This window comes from Mus caroli, unplaced genomic scaffold (assembly GCF_978045245.1).
Source record: "Mus caroli unplaced genomic scaffold, Mus_caroli_1 scaffold_9, whole genome shotgun sequence".
Lineage (NCBI taxonomy): Eukaryota > Metazoa > Chordata > Mammalia > Rodentia > Muridae > Mus > Mus caroli.
Genome location: NW_028227264.1, coordinates 98,731,019 through 98,748,158, shown reverse-complemented (window position 1 = coordinate 98,748,158; position 17,140 = coordinate 98,731,019). Strand labels below are relative to the sequence as shown.

The following is a 17,140-nucleotide window of genomic DNA, read 5'->3' as shown; positions in this document are numbered from 1 at the left end:
TTTATTACACTGAAGAACAATTGCTGCCTCATAAACCAAGTGGCCTTGAAATGGAACGGATTGAGAGTTGGGCTCTCCGTACCTGAACAGGGGGGCAATGGAGAGTGATGAATGAGGAGAAGGCTGTATAGAATCTTGAAGGTAACCCCGCTCCCGACCTAAGGGTCTACATCACCGAGGAGCTCAAGAACTCGCATACTAACATAGTCTGTAATGTTTCCCTAGACTGCACGTTCCCGAAGGGCAGGGAACGAGCCCTTAAAGTTGGGACCTCAGTGTCTGCTGACAGAACCAGATTTGAACTCTTATTAAACCGAAGCACTGCAATAGATGGGCCGAGCTGCACAATGAGCCACGGTGCCAGGGCTGCAGCTTGGGCACTGCCAGCTACTAGCAACCGAATCTACTGACCTGAATTTTTTTTTTTGATTTTTAATATTTTTATTACATATTTTCCTCAATTACATTTCCAATGCTATCCCAAAAGTCCCCCATAGCGCCCCCCACTTCCCTACCCACCCATTCCCATTCTTTTGGCCCTGGCATTCCCCTATATTGGGGCATATAAAGTTTGCAAGTCCAATGGGCCTCTCTTTCCATTGATGGCCGACTAGGCCATCTTTCGATACACTGACCTGAATTTTTATGTGGATAAAAACATTACTGACTTTCAATGGAAGTCATGGAAAAATACCGTACAGGCTTATGTGTTCTTATTATTATTATTACTAGTGTCATGTAAGTGCCTCAAAACAATTATGTATACAGTTCAGCTAGAATTAAAATATAGAATTGGTAGACAGGAAATCCTATTTTCACTCTCAATGGTAATGTTTTTAACCTTATTAGCAGATTAAGGTAAACCATGGTCTCAGATTTGAAGATTTCTACTCATCATGACAGAATTTTCACCAATGAATTATGGTCAGGCTACTATAAAATATTTAGTTATATAAAAAGATTGTTCTGTCCTGCTAAGTAATATAGAATTTCATATGTAGCCTACAGATGATGTTGCTATTCAAGTGGCCATTCTGAAGTTGAAGGCAATCAAGAGAACTATTTCATTAATGATTTTGACTTAACTGCTTTCCCTGCTAATATTCTGTAAGGCTAGAACAACTATCTGACCCCCTAGTCTCACGAGGATCTATCATGATCCCTTAGGAGGCTTCCTGGGTTCTCCACTGTCTTGGTTAGGATTTTACCATGACCAAGGCAACTCTTATAAAGGACAATGTTTAACTGCGGCTGGCTTACTGGTTCTGATGTTCAGTCCATTATCATCAAGGTAGAAGTATGGCAGCATCCAGGCAGGCATAGTGTAGGAGGAGCTGAGAGTGCTATATATTGTTCCAAAGACAAACCAGGAGGGGGCTAGAGAGATGGTTCAGCAGTTAAAAGCTGACTGCTCTTCCAGAGGTCCTGAGTTCAATTCCACATGGTGGCTCAGAGCCATCTATAATGGGATCCAATGGCCTCTTCTGACATGCAGGTGTACATACAGATAGAGCACTCATATACATAAAATAAATAAAAGCAAACAGAAGACTGCTGCTCACAGGCAGCTAGGAGGATGGCCTACAGGGCTATACAGAGAAACCCTGTCTCGAAAAACCAAAAAAAAAAAAAAAAAAAGCCCACCTCACAGTGACACACATCCTCCAACAAGGCTATACCTACCAACAAGGCCACACCTCCAAATAGTGCCATTCCCTGGGCCAAGCATATTCAAACCACGACACCTTCCAAATATGCAAATGAGAAGTGGACTGGACTACATAGGGCAGCGCCATTCAAATGTCATGTGAATACCCTTTGAAGGGAAAGCATTTTTTTTTTTTTCCTGGAACAGTATGGTGAAGCTCTCTCTTGTGGCCTGCTGAGGAAGTTGACATAAACTACTCTTAATTCAAATAGGCTAGGGGAAGACATCCCTAGTGTGAAAACTTGGCCTTCCCAACAACATGGAAAGACAGTGTTCTTTCCTTAACTGTAATGAGGATGGAGGGCTTCAGCAATACATCTGTCCGCAGAACAAGGAGGGGACACAGAGGGGTGTTCACATAGCGAGGCTTCTATGTTCCATGTCTTTTTCTCGTAGCTTCCTCTGGTGGATTTGCAGAACAATCTGGCTGCCATTCCTCTATTCATGTAAGGATTAGTAATTTCTACATCTGGTTGGCAGTAGCAGAGATCTGAGACTCTAATGGGTTTTGTTCTTTCATACAAATAAGACAGTTAACGCTAGCAAGCCAGTGGCCTTTGCAAAGGCCAAACAATTCCACGCCGAAGGTTAAGAAAACATAATAAGATATAAATCATAGGGAGTCTATACTGCTCTAATCTCAAAAACCCAACACTCATAGCTACTGCACAAAGAAGAGAAATTACTTCAATTCTATTGTTAAAAAGAAATAATTTTATATTTTTAAAAAATTCTGAACACAGAATGTTTTCCGTTTTAATTGAAGTGCACCTTCCTAAAGCTTTGAAAGAGAATTATTTTAAAGTATAATTTCTCATAAGTGAGCACAGTATTTCTTGTCTAATCTAAATCACATCTGTGTGACAGTTTTAGTTTTAAATTAAGCACTTTTTTCTTTCTTCAAGGGATCTATAGTCACTAACATGAAGACTTTAAAAATAACTTGATATCCAATTATTTTTTATAATGTTAAAATATGCTCTGTACAAAAACCATTATACTTTGCTTTATTGTGAGTTTCATTTTTAAAACAAGATGACTTGCAGTTTATGCGCAGAATCAAAGTCAGTCACACAAGACAGTTAACTCAAACAGCTCTCAGGACCTACAGGTGATTTAAACTGGGCACCTAAGGCCACCTCCTCAGGGCCATGCACAGTGTTCAGGCACATTCTCTGAATTATGTGCTGTACAATTGCCCTCTAGCTCCATAACGAAAAGGCAGCTTTTAATAGACGTGTCAGTGCACACGTGAGAAGCACAGCCGAGAGGGTCTCTGCGCAGCCTGGGTCAGCCTGACCGAGCCACACAAGGAGCTGCTTCGGGGTTCTCAGTTACAGAGTCAGAGCAAGCCATCCAGTCACCTTGTGGACATTTTAAAGTCTAGCTCTCTAAAATGGACCAGGGCTGATGGTAAATCACAGAGGAAACGGTTTGAGTCTCTGTCTAAAATCAAAGCTCTGTAATGACAAAAGAAAAAAAAAAGCAACCTCAAATGAGCAGGACGCTCTTGGGACAGAAGCAGACTTAAAAAGAGTCAGACAAGGCAGACTACGGGACTAACATGAGCTAAGGACTAAGCAAAATGAGTTTTTCTCTGAAGGGAGAAAACTCGAGTCGATAGACTGAAATAAGGGAGCTCACTGGCAAAGAACATCAAGGCCCATGTACTATATAAAGTGAGGCTCCAACAAACCATTCCCAGAAAGAGAAACTATTAAAAATTTTATTCAATTAGGAACAGTGTGTGTGTGTGCTAGCATGTATGCGAGCGCATGTGCAAGTGTGCGTGCACGTGTTTAAGTCAGAGGACAATGTATGGCAGTCCACCATGTGGGATCCTCCTGGAATTGAACTTTGATCGTGTCAGGCTTAGTGTGGCAACTTCCTTTACCCAGTGAGCCACCTTGTTGGCCTGTAAAGGTAAGTAAAGACCCATCAAGGCTAGGGTACTATAGAAAGTGAGACTCGAACAAACATTGTGTACACACACACACACACACACACACACACACACACACATACACATACACAAAAATGGTCTCAATTATTAAATGTAATAATAAATACTTTATAAAAATGTTCATAGGTGGGGTTTTTTCGGCTATAAAAGGTCTCCGGAAACCTGTTTCAATAGTTATCATAAGAACATTTGCCTTTTGGTCCCACTCTCATGATGGCCATCAAACACCCTCCCCAAAGTGACCGGCTAGGAAGCAAACTCACTCTACAGCCTCGGATTTAATTTCTCATTTCTATTATTTGCAACATAACTTTTAGCTCTATTTCAAAGCCATTTAGAAAAGAATCTAAGCAATATTCACATCAGTACACACTACTGCGTACCTACAGCTAGATTTTATTAGTGGAAATAACAGAGTTTCTCTAAGTGTGGCCAAGTGCACGACCCGGTTTTGTATCAGTGTAATTTTAAGCACAGGGCTCACTAACAGCCTTCCCATGACCATAAAAATGTAGGATATGTGCACACAACATACTTCAATAGTCTCCTTTCTGTCTTCATGGGAGTGCGGTGACCGTGGGTAGATGTCAAGCAGGTGTGGGGGGGCCTCAAAGTGCAATCTTTTGAGGTTTCTTTTAGGATCTTTACAGTGCAGGTGAATGCAGTTGGTCCTCCAAATCAAGACCTGCAAAGTCAACAGTGCCAAAGTTACTGACTTGCATAGAAAAACAACAGAACTGACTTTAAAAAATCCCCAAATCCACAACTGCTCTGAACAGTCAGAACGGCTGTGTGGAGAGACGCACATGCCTGTGTGTCACTCTTATCAATATTTCAAGCTTGGCAGGGAGATTTAGTATTCTGAACTACCTTTATGCCCAACTTAAAATTCCTATTTCGGCCAAGCAGTGGTGGTGCATGCCTTTAATTCCAGCACTCGGGAGGCAGAGGCAGACGGATTTCTGAGTTCGAGGCCAGCCTGGTCTACAGAGTTAGTTCCAGGACAGCCAGGGCTACACAGAGAAACCCTGACTTGAAAAACAAAATAAATACATACATACATACATACATACATACATACATACATACATACATACATAAATACATAAATAAATAAATAAAAGAAAAAATCCTATTTTGAGCTGGGCGTGGCAGGCCATGTACTTGGGCGGCAGAGGCAGGTGGGACATTGCATGTCTGAAGCCAGCCTGGTCTGTACAGAGGCTTAGTGACTTGTAGGCAGTCAGTGGGACACAGTGAGATCCTGACTCAAAATATCCCCCAAACCCAAGCCCAAACGAAACCCAAAGCCCGAAAGTTCTCACTAGGTAATATTTTATAAACTCAAATATTTCTCCCTGCTTTTCACCAGAGCCACACACTATGCTTTTGACTTGAACGTTCATTTTATTTAATAACCTGGCTATGACTGACTTTTGGTCATCTCATATAAACACAGATTTGCCTCAGGAGGCTCAATATTGGAGGAAACAAGATGTACAGACAAACTCTTAGGCACTAACTCAGGCAAAAGGACACTGAAACTGGGCATTCAGTGTCAAACTAAATGTAGTACTTAGTATAAAATATAGAAAGAGAAAATACTTGTGGCATTCTTAAAACTATTCAACTAGAACCGTGTGACAACAGACCCATTACTAAATTAACATAAAAACCCACTGGTAATCATCTTAGCATATACAAACCAGCTAGTGACGAGTGTCCTAGTAAGGCCAAAGCCTTCTTACATTAATCAGGTCTTGCAATCCAGTCAAGGGTGTACTAACCTGCGCATCTGCACCGCCTGATGTAAACAGCTCTCCGTCCTTTGAAAATGAAACGGTAAAGACGGGCCCCTAAGACATGAGGGAGGTAAAGAGGAAAGTATTGAGAGCTGCTTCCTGGTGACCAACAGGACTGAGTGCCCTTTTGCTATCTATGCAGTTACAAGTGTCCGATAGACACGGCTAGTCGCTAACCAGGAATGGTGGCTGAGAACTAATGGAAAGCCAAGCCAAGTATGTGAGAAGGCAAGCAAGCGGTGGTAAGCAAAAGAAGGGACGGCCCCTTTCTCCTCTCAGGAAAAGCCTGCTCAGGTGTAACCTGGCCAGACTTCGTTAAACCTTCTCTAGCATCCTGGCTTGGACTTAACCAATGATTAATATTAACTGAACAATAAACATGGAGGCCATACAAGGTTATTTGCTGCCACACCGGGCTCTATGGAGAGCTCTTCTGAAAACGGTCGCAGGGAGCCAGGGCACAGGAGGAGAACTGTGAGCAAAAAAGCCAGCACTGCAACCGTGGGGATGAGCAACTGGGAATCCACAGAACAGTTGGAGGCCCATGGAGAAGTTACCGAAATTCTCCGAGATCAAGACACTTAACATGAAGTGACTCCCGAGAAGTTGGATATCCATGCTTTACATGGGATCAGGGTATATAACCTCTCAGTTCACCGAGAGAAAATAAATTATTTCTCATCTTGAAATAGTAACATTTGTTCATTATACAAAGTTTTGGAGAAAACATTTTGCTTTATTCAATTAGGCCCTGTGTTATGCTTTAAATGTGAAACGCCCCCCACAGGCTTTTACATTTGATCACTTCACCCCACCCCCACCCTCACCCTGTTGGTAGTGCTTTCTGGAAAGTCGTGGGACTGGAGGCTTGCTGGAGGATTTGCCTCACTACGAATGTGCTTCACAGTTTTATACCCTGGCTCTACTGCAGGTTCTTCTCCTCTCCTTCCCCCCCCTCCCCCTCCCTCTCCCCTCCCCTCCCCTCCCCTCCCTTCTCTTTCCTTTCCTCTCTCCCCTCCCCATCTCCCTCCTCCTCTGTCCCTCTTTTTTTCCCTCTCTCTGTTTCTTGTTTCTTTTTCTCTCTGAGTATCTGTGTCTCTGTCGCTCTCTCCATTTCTTTATCTGTCTCTCTTGCTTTCTCTCTTTGTCTCTCTTCCTCCTTCCAGACAACCATAGGCTGGCCTCACACTCATGCTCCATGACTTCCCTACCATGGTAGACTGTACCCCTTCTGGAACTATAATGGAAATAAGCCCTTTCTCTCTCTAGCTGCTTCTCATCACAGCAAATGTTACCAGGACACCCTGCTACTGACTTAGGTTGTTGTAGCTTCACAAGTACTTTACCTCTAGATGAGAAATCTATGTGCAGTGTTTTCCTAAGCGCTGCTAAATGTTTTCCCTACACTTTGCCCTATCGTTTTTCCTAATTATGTAGTATTACTTGACATATCTTGGCCACTGTTAGGGATTGCATTTATTTGGCCTAAAGTTTCATGTCCGAGTGAGACTGGGCTGGTTGTGTTTGGCCCTAACCCTGACGTAGAACAAGCAGAGCAGATAGGCAGAAAGGCCACAAAGCCCATTTTATTCTGAGATACGAAGAGCTTGAACTCACCTAAAAGAAAATTCCCAGTGGTGCCTAAGGCATGAAAAACGAATTGTTCTAAAAAGTTTACTAGTTTGAACATTGACCCACAAGAGAAGGAGAGTTTACAGTCTTGAGATGCACCAATCTCCTTTCCCTTAGTCCTAAGCCAATGAGAAGTAAAACAAAACAATAAGGAACACAAGAACCAAACCATCATCTTTCTTTTCAGGAAGTTTGTTAAAACAGAATAGGGCTTATCTGGAAGGCAAGTGGGTGTCCTAGAAATAATATTTGGTAATAATTTGGTAATAATAATGAGCCATGGGTGACTGCCTTGGTGACACGGGATGGGTCTCTGCACCAGAATTACCAGAGAGAACCCAGCATAGGCATGAGGGGAAAGATAAGAAGTATCCATCTTCCAAACAATTTGGTCTGTACTGAGACTGCAGAAGTATTTTCTTAATGAATAGCTAAAGTCATAGGTCTTGAAGAGTTACAGTAAATAATATTTTTAAGAATTGCTTCTAGAGATTAAAAACTTAGAAGTAAAATAAAATCAAATTACAGGAGTTAGCAGCAAATGTACATTACTACTAAAAATAACAAAGGCACATACGAAATGAACCGCATGTTGAAGTAGATTTCATTTAGGAGACAGAAGTCTCAGTATTGGTACCGTATGTCCTTGAAGTGTGTATATGAGTCTTCCCTCTATGAGATCCAGCATCTTAACTGTTCCGTCAGAAGAGGCGGTGACAAGGCTGTTACCCAAAGGATGGAAGGACAGACAGTTCACACCGCAGCTGTGAACTAATTTATAGAAAATAAACACAAATCAGAAAACGATGGTTTCTTCATGTCAAGGGGCTGTTAACATCATAACTGTAATTTGACATAACTGGCCATCTTTATGACCCCATTAATTTTTTTCAGAGAATACGTCTTAAGTTCAAGCACGTCCTTTTCTATGTTGGCAGCATTACTGTGAAAACAAGAATCAGTCAGACGTAGTTTCTTCCCTAACAGCAAAGTCAGTATGGTTCACCAAAGCAAGTGACGTGTTCTGACATCACATGGTATTAAGCTGCCAGTTAATCAGATGGGATGACTTCAGCAATGCAAATGTGTCACATACAGAGAACCTCACTGGGCACAGAGCTATAAAGTTTTTGACTATATTACCAAAATAATTAATAGCTAATTATTTATTATCTGCTCATATAGGTTCTCTAATTTAGCCATAAATTAAATTTAAAGAGCAATTGGGATGAAGGAGTGTCGAGTTTGAAGGACAGTTCTGTTCTCATGAGGAGTCCCCTCTGGCCACCGTTCTTCCAGCAGGAGGCAGTACAGCACAATGGTTTATACACTGTGCTCTGTGTGTGTGTTTATACACTACGCTGTCCCAAAGTCTTAATGGGTTCTGCTCATTTTCTTATCTTTAAAATGAAAGAACTAATGATGCCTACAGATTTACTAATATATTTGCTACGCAGAAATCATGGAATACATGGAAGAAGTGATTGATATTTTTACGTGCAACAATGCAGTTTTAATATATATCTAATACAAACCAGGAAAACCATTGCCTTCTCTTTCAGCTTTCGTACCCTACACAGAAGGAAGCTGTTTCCTCCATGTCAGTCAATTAGGTCTATTAACTTCTGATTCTCACATAGTGCAGACAACCAGAGCCTGAAAACTTCCACGGTAACTTTGTTTTTACAGTCCCCAAGTTAGCTCTGAAGTCACTTTAAAAAGAAGGGTGGGGTGGAAGGCATGACACAGGACTTCTTTATCTATTCCTCTTTCCAGTGTGGCCACACTGAATAAACCTCACCCAGCTTTTTAGCATTCTTCCTCTCTTTAATTGGATACTGGGGATGTGTGGCCAAGCTCAGCTGTTAGGACCTGCCAGGGCCTAAACTTTTTACCCTAAAATCTCTCATTACAACTTGGTCAAGCTGAACCAGGATCAAAGACATCTTTTTGGCGTCAGCCATTCAAGCAGCCAAGCCTGGATAGAGAGGAAAGGCTGGTGGTCCCACTTTTAGTCCAGTAACGTTTCTTATCTCCACACTTTGGCTGTGTTTGCTGCTTTCCGCTTAGATTTGGTGAGGAGGAGAAAGGAGTGCTTGGCCTCTTCAGGCCCCGAATGCCAAGCTTTAAGCTCTTCCAGTCAGTGCGCCTGAGCCTGGCCCTGTCTTTTTCCTCTCAGTTTGGAAACTCCTTTGAGTTTTCTGAGTTCTCTTCTGAACTAGTTTAACTTCTGATGTTCCTTGTCTTCTGAGCCACGATGGGGTCTTTAAACCATTCGGGGATTTGCCAGTATGACAGGGGTGGCTGAGTTCTTTACTTGTGTGTTAGTAACTGTAGGGGAATGGATATAAGGTATTCAGAGAAGCAGCAGTGTTTGGGATATCTCACTGTAGCTTGTATAGCAGTCAAATATAAACTTTGTGCTATCTTGGAGCTCTTAGGGGGCATTCTCATTTGTCTTTTGAAAGCTTTGGTAGTTTGTCGAAGATTGCACAATGAATCGTGTAAACTGTTATCTTTATATTAGAGTCTATGATAATTGGCTTGATGGACGGCTACTGTAACAGTACACTTAGAAACTGATTGAATGGAAGAGACATTTTTCCTCTGGCCTGCTTTGGGTGACTATAGAGTCTTAATATGGTGTCAGGTTATATGCTGTCCTGAGGTCTCATAGGGAACCACAAAGCCAATTCTTTGCTTGGAAGGACCCCAATAGTTCAACTGAGAGGTGCTCACCCTGAACTATACATATATATTCCTTGATGTTGGGGCTTTCTGAGACATGACAAAGGGGACAACTAGCTCACTGGTGACATTCACAGAAGGTATCAGTATTAAACATTACATCTAACTAGTCCAAAACTTTTGCTTAGTATCCATCCTGGTTTGGCTCTCCAGATGGGCCTCCAGTCAAATGACTGTTAAGAAAACAGGGAAAAAAACTTCATCTGACTTGGGGTTCCTGAATATGAGTAGCAAGCCTATGGACACTTCATATTCTGCACAAAACCAAACCAAAACAAAAAGGCCACACAGCATGGGTGTGGGGGTGATGTCCTTCCCCTCCTCACTTGCACCTGCAGTATCCAGAAGAATTAGCCCTGCCCCCTCACTGCTGTAGAACTGGGATAACAGGCCCTGCACCTCCCCTGGGCAACACAGTGGAGCTGGTCCTGATGGTGAAGGCATAGATGAGCTAGCCTGGACAATGTGGGAGGGGGAGAGCTGGCTCAGCCCCTTGCAGGCTGCAGCACTTGGGAGAGTGGACCCTGAACACTGACTGGGCAGCACAGTGGAGCTGGTTCTGGAGGTAAGCCTGCCCCAAGGGCATGAAAGCAGGAGAGCTGACCCTGCCTCTGGCCAATGGCAGCATTGGGCGGCCTAGCAGGGGCAGTGCTGGAGAGTTAGCTCTGGTGGTGTGGATAAGGGAGACCTGTTGGGCTGACTAGCTCAGCAGTCACTCAGGCCCAGATCCAGGCTCTGAACTGGCCCACTCTAAAATTTACATCATCTTCGAAAGGTTGGGACCAGTGAAAGGTCTAGTCCTGCTGTTCCAAAGCTGCAGGATCTCCATGACACAGGCCAACATGGGACAATCAGGAGAAATCCTAATTAGGATCCAGTATTGATGTTGTCACAGAAGCCAGAAATCTCAAACCAGACCGATGACTCATCGCAGTGAACATTTGCAAGTGAAGATGTGTGGACAGAGGGACATACTGTGGGATACACTGTGACACATTCAGATGTTTTCTATGCTTTGTTGTTGTTTGTGTTTTTTATTTTGGGGAAGAAGCTGCAAAGAGTGGGGATGAGTGGGACTGAGGTGCATGATGGGAAACTCACAAAGAATCAACAAAAAGTTATTAAAAGAAAAGAAAGGCCACACACTAAAACCGCCAATCTACGGCGAAATAGATGAAGATTGCTTTCTTCTTGAATCTTTGTTGAAAAAAGATTAAGAGTTAAAATTTTAATTAACATATGGAATTCTATTCCAGGAAAGACAAAAGAATTTATGACATATCGATTAAAAAAACCCTATTAAAGACATAGGTATTTTACTCTATTAAGAAGTAAGTCTTTGGACTAGAAATGTGGTAGAGTTACACAGCCCTCAGTTTCATTATCAGTACTAAAAAAAAAAATCCAATTACCTAATTTCAAAGAGCATTGGAAAAGGTGTTTCAAAATATGAATTTATCTAAAGGATTTACTAAGGTCAAACATTAATGTTCTGTTGAAAGAACAGAACCAAATCCACTGTATTGAAAGCAGCGAGACTTAAAAACACAATAGGACACAACTATTGCTCTGCTCTTAGTAACGTTTAAAAGGATGGGAACAGAGGACAGAGATGGTTTCTTTCAGGTCACTGGGATTTCTGCTGAATACTTAAACCATCTTAACAAACTCAAGTAAGCGTTACGGTTAAAGCCCTCAAAGTGATTGTTTTACAAACTCCTACTTAAAAGCAATCCTATTACAGTTTGTACCGTATGTGTCTGTGTCTGGAAATGGATAGGGTACAGGTTAGAATTTCGTCAACCTATTATGTGAAAACTGCAGACTTAAAAACATGCAAAGTGACCAACCTGCTCCTTTAGATGAAAATCTGTTTGGCTTGATTGAACAAGTAAGCTTTTTTTTTTTTTGGATATATTAGATACACATCAACATCAGAAGATAAATCTATTTGTGTCATCAGCACTTGGTCCTAAATTTGTAAGCAATCTAAAATTTTACTTTTTGCCTAAATGTCTATTATTATCTTACTAAATCAAGAATTTCAAATTTTTGCTTCAAAAGTAGTCATGAAATGAGTAGCTGTGGTGCTAGTGGTTATGGGCTCCTTGGTATGTAAAATATATTTATGGCCCTTGAATACATGACCTTCCTAGACTTTTTGTTTTATTTTGTTGAGCCAGGGTTACTCTGTATAGTCCTGGATGTCCTGGAACAGGCTTTGTCAATGAGGCTGACCTTGAACTTATAGAGATCTGTCTGCCTTCTGACTGGTGGGACTAAAAGTGTCCACTACCCTCAGGCTTAGAATGTCAATCTTAAGGGAATACTCTATTAAGCTGAACTCTCTCTCTCTCTCTCTGTGTGTGTGTGTGTGTGTGTGTGTGTGTGTGTGTGTGGTCTCTAGGTGAGTGTGGCAGGCCGGAGGTTGATTTCATATGGCCAGTCTTCCTTTACTACTCTCCACATTAGTTTTTGAAAGACAGCTTTCCTCTGAACTGTGGTGTATCATTTTGGCTAGACCAACAAGAGGCTGGGTTCTCCATCTCTGCCCACACAGATTTGGAGTTATGTATGTGTGTTGCTATACATGGCTTTTCTGAGTTATGGGGATCTGAACTCAGATCCTTAGGTTTGCACGACAAGCACTTTATCCACTGAGCCATCTCCTCTATCTCCTCTAAATGGTTACTGATAGTAATTCTTCCCAGGCTTGTATTTACGAGTTCACAATCGTATCTTACCTATCATTTCTATGCAAAGTCAACTAGAATGCTTCACATTATATCCATCAAGCAGTGATGTAATTCCTACTAATTTCCTACTAATTAAAAGCACAACATTGGGCACTTCAGGGGCACATCTCCAAATAAACCCATCTACTTTAGTTAGGAAATTTGCTTATTCCCGAAAGACAACATTATTTGTGTGTACGTATTTTTCAGGGCTGGCCATTGGTATTAGACAATCAGTTGGTGTGCTCTTTCCTGGGGGAGACTATTTCTCCTGCTCTCAAACTCCTTAGTTGCCTGTAGTTCTTTGTGTAGCTTTCTGTTTTCATGTCAGCATGGCTATTGGAATCATACTTATTTAGGCCATGCTTAAGCTGCCATGTTGGTGAGATTCATGGGATGTTCACAGGAGACACAATCTCACAGCAAACTCCCTGATCCTCTGACAAACATCTTCCCACTCCCTCTTCTGCGGTGATCCCTGAGCCTTAGGTGGAGGGGATGTGGTGTATACTCACAGGTGGAGGGGATGTGGTGTATACACACAGGTGGAGGGGATGTGGTGTATACTCACAGGTGGAGGGGATGTGGTGTATACACACAGGTGGAGGGGATGTGGTGTATACTCACAGGTGGAGGGGATGTGGTGTATACACACAGGTGGAGGGGATGTGGTGTATACTCACAGGTGGAGGGGATGTGGTGTATACACACAGGTGGAGGGGATGTGGTGTATACTCACAGGTGGAGGGGATGTGGTGTATACTCACAGGTGGAGGGGATGTGGTGTATACACACAGGTGGAGGGGATGTGGTGTATACTCACAGGTGGAGGGGATGTGGTGTATACACACAGGTGGAGGGGATGTGGTGTATACTCACAGGTGGAGGGGATGTGGTGTATACTCACAGGTGGAGGGGATGTGGTGTATACTCACAGGTGGAGGGGATGTGGTGTATACTCACAGGTGGAGGGGATGTGGTGTATACACACAGGTGGAGGGGATGTGGTGTATACACACAGGTGGAGGGGATGTGGTGTATACTCACAGGTGGAGGGGATGTGGTGTATACTCACAGGTGGAGGGGATGTGGTGTATACACACAGGTGGAGGGGATGTGGTGTATACACACAGGTGGAGGGGATGTGGTGTATACACACAGGTGGAGGGGATGTGGTGTATACACACAGGTGGAGGGGATGTGGTGTATACTCACAGGTGGAGGGGATGTGGTGTATACTCACAGGTGGAGGGGATGTGGTGTATACTCACAGGTGGAGGGGATGTGGTGTATACTCACAGGTGGAGGGGATGTGGTGTATACTCACAGGAGGCATTATACAGACTGAGCAGGTTATGTTCATGATTTTAGGAACAAACACACAAGCCATGGATTTAAAAGAGAGGAGGGGTAGGGTGGGGTGGAAATTTCATGGGAAAGGTTGGGCTTGGAAGCAGGCAAAGGAAGGGGGAATTAATGTAATTTTATTATAATCTCAAAAAGTTATTTCTAAAAAAGACAAAATTAAATGAAACTTGTATAAAGAAGTAGCCTGTTATTGATAAACTATACCATTCTTTCAATGGAAACAAATTGAAATGTATTTCTGAGAGGAGAATTAGGATGGCTTGATAACCATAATGCTGTCAACCATGATATTGAACGCAATGAAATTACTGAGGCCATTTTGCCAGTTGTTCGACTCCCTTTTTTATAAAATGATTTATTTATTTGTTTTAAAATTTTATGTGTGAGGTGTTTCTTGTGTGTATGTAAGGGGCCGTAGCTGGGAGTGCCATGTGGGTGCTGGGACCTCCGCCCCCCACCCACAGCTCCTCCGGAAGCACCAGCAAGTGCTCCTAACCACTGAGCCTTGGCCCAGCCTCAAAGTTTCAGCTTCTTGCGAAATTCTAAATATGCGTGTCCTAAGACTTTTGGTTCCCTCACTTTTGATCCTTGTCCAAAGCACTTAGAATCAAACTCAAGAAAAATGACCACAGCATGTACTTATTCTTGAATTCCAAATCTCTTTAAATATTTACTCTTGTTGGGATGATTTAAATTTTCCTTGTAAATTCTTTATTTGTTGTCCACTAATATTTTGCATAAATATAGCTTCTAATAAAATGTCTAAAGCAATTTCAAGGCACTAGGATATCACCCACAGGGCAGATAGACTAAAACTTAAGAATGTGTTCCACCCTAAGGACTTCCTATGCTTGAATTTGGCCCCAAAGAGGAAGGATGACATTTAGGGAGTCTTCTTGATACTGGCTCCGCGTCATACGCCATCTCCCCTCTCCTACCTGAAACAGGACCAGATCAGGCCAATGGGGACAGCTCTCATTCCAGTGACTAGGGACAGTTAAGATCAAATTACTAGGTGATTAATCAGCTATGACTTCAGAGAAAAATTGTTTATAGACAATGGGGGATGTCTTCAGAGTCAAAATAAAGTTATGACAAGCATGGTGGAACATACTTATAGCTGTAGCACTTGGGATGGCAAAGCAGGAAGGCCACGATTAGGGCTAGCCTAGGCTATATACAAAGACCTCTCTATATACAAAGTGAGCAATCAAAATTAAGTCACTGTGTGAGCCTTTCCAAAAGCAACTAAAGCCAAGGGATTACAGAGAAATGGTTCTTACACATGGCTGCCTGACACCGCCTCCCTCCTCCCAGAGGCCATTCTTAGTATCCATACTCAGAGAGATCATCAGGAAGAGACTCCCCAGAGAAGTGGTTTAATTACATTTATTTTGGCCTTGGATGCTAGTGCTTTACTTTATATTGGGATTTCAACGTTTTGCCATAAGCATCTGGCTCATTTCACGTAGATGCCCCAGTCATTACAGTTTGTTCTCCTCTCAAGCACTCGTTTATGACTGAGCTATGAAAACCTCCACGGCCAGATTGGCAGACACACTAATTCCCACAAGGTTAAGCAATACCTAAACACAAGGGAAAACTGAAATGGGGACTCAGGAGCTGCTTTTGCTAAAATGTCTACTCCTTATTTGAGCCACAAGCAACTGAAAACAGGATGAATTGTGTCTGTCTGTCTCCTTAGCTATGGCTAAACACACACATGAACACATCCATGTCCTAAACCTATAGTCACCTTAGGTCCCTGGAAAAACAAAAACCTCTCAGGACAGACCGATCCCCCAGATGAAGATAACCATGAAGGTAGGCTGCACAATGGAGCAGAAATGACCGGAGTGTGGGAAGCAGATTCAGCCCCTCAGCGATAGAACAAAGACTGTCCCAAGAACCAGAACCAAGGCAATGACAGGAAAACCCTGGCCAGGGCTGCTTAAATGTGCACACGTCCTTGCACCCTGCCGCATTTCTTGTCACTACGCCAAGCCACAGCAGGCAGATGTAGGGGTAACTGGTCCTTCATTGTCTCACTCCCCTGACATGGTCACACTGAATACATTTGCTCTCTCTGCTTTTCATTAACATGTAAAATAAAAAAAAAAAAAAGTCTTTCTACCTTTCTTTCTCCTCTTGTTTTTTTTTTTTAACTGTTTTAGAGCTTTATTGTAGAAAGGCAGGGAGAAAGAGAGAAGGTAGAAAGAGAGACGCCAGCCACCATGTGGAGAGAGAGGAGAAAAGGAGAGAGAAAAGGAAGGCTAGAGAGTGAGAAAAGTGAGGGCTAAAGAGAGCGAGGAGGGGCCAAGCAGCCCCTCTTATAGTGGGCTGGGCTATCTTGCTGTTGCCAGGTAACTGTGGGGAGGAGCACACCAGGCTATAGTCAGGTAGCTGTGGGGGTGGAGTCTAGCCAGAATTCCAGAAGCTTGGGGACACTGACCGAGTCACAGAATTATGGACAGGCACCTGATTCTGGGAACGTAGCTTGCCTTTCCGTCCCTTATAGATTTCTCTATTGGGTGTTTCTTCTGTTGACTCGAGTCAATGACTCTGCTCTCTAGCCAGGTCAAGGGCAGCCTAGGACCCCCACGGGGGGGGGACAGAAACCAAACCACAGGCCTTTCCCATAGTAGCCGTTTGATAGTGAAACCTCTTTTGGTCGGGGAAACTGTTACCTTGGTAGTGCTGGAGTAATTTGTTCATTCTTATATCCCAGATTTTCACAGCATGGTCAGAACCTGCTGAAGCGATGCATGTGCCGTTAGGGTTAAAATCCACAAAATTTGCAAATCTGGGGGAAAAAAAAGAATATGATGACTTGACATTTCAATCTCTTTGCCTTCGTTTTAAAGTCTGAATTGTTTATACTGAAACCCCTCCTTAGCGAGCAGACCCATACAAATGTAGACGGGGAGAATGGACTTACCCTACAGAGTCTGAGAAGTTATTAATGCACTGCTTATTGGTAGTGTCCCAAATTTTAATAGTTTTATCCTCACTACATGACACGATCAACCTTCCGTCAGGTGAAAATCTAGAAAGCAGAAGACTCCAGATGAGAGCAGTTCTGGAGAATCACCAGCACACGCCTGCGCACCACACACAAGTCAGGCTAAACAGAGGAGCTACAGAGGCCACTGTCAGCACACTGCATGCACTCTGTAGCAAGGTT

General features: G+C 42.8%; 1 protein-coding gene across 3 annotated transcripts in view; it reads right to left on the bottom strand.

Annotated features, from left to right (window-relative positions):
* Poc1b (POC1 centriolar protein B) overlaps positions 1 to 17,140 on the bottom strand; it is a 99,253-nt gene that overhangs the window by 41,965 nt on the left and 40,148 nt on the right. For 2 of the 3 annotated variants that reach the window (XM_021174527.2, XM_085843118.1), the window contains exons 5-9: positions 16,895 to 17,002; positions 16,644 to 16,759; positions 7,743 to 7,876; positions 5,459 to 5,527; positions 4,207 to 4,356 (exon numbers count right to left, since the gene is read on the bottom strand). In XM_021174527.2, the coding sequence (XP_021030186.1) occupies positions 4,207 to 4,356; positions 5,459 to 5,527; positions 7,743 to 7,876; positions 16,644 to 16,759; positions 16,895 to 17,002 (577 nt within the window). The remainder of the gene's footprint in view (positions 1 to 4,206; positions 4,357 to 5,458; positions 5,528 to 7,742; positions 7,877 to 16,643; positions 16,760 to 16,894; positions 17,003 to 17,140) is intronic. The other variant, XM_021174528.3, reaches the window with a different exon arrangement.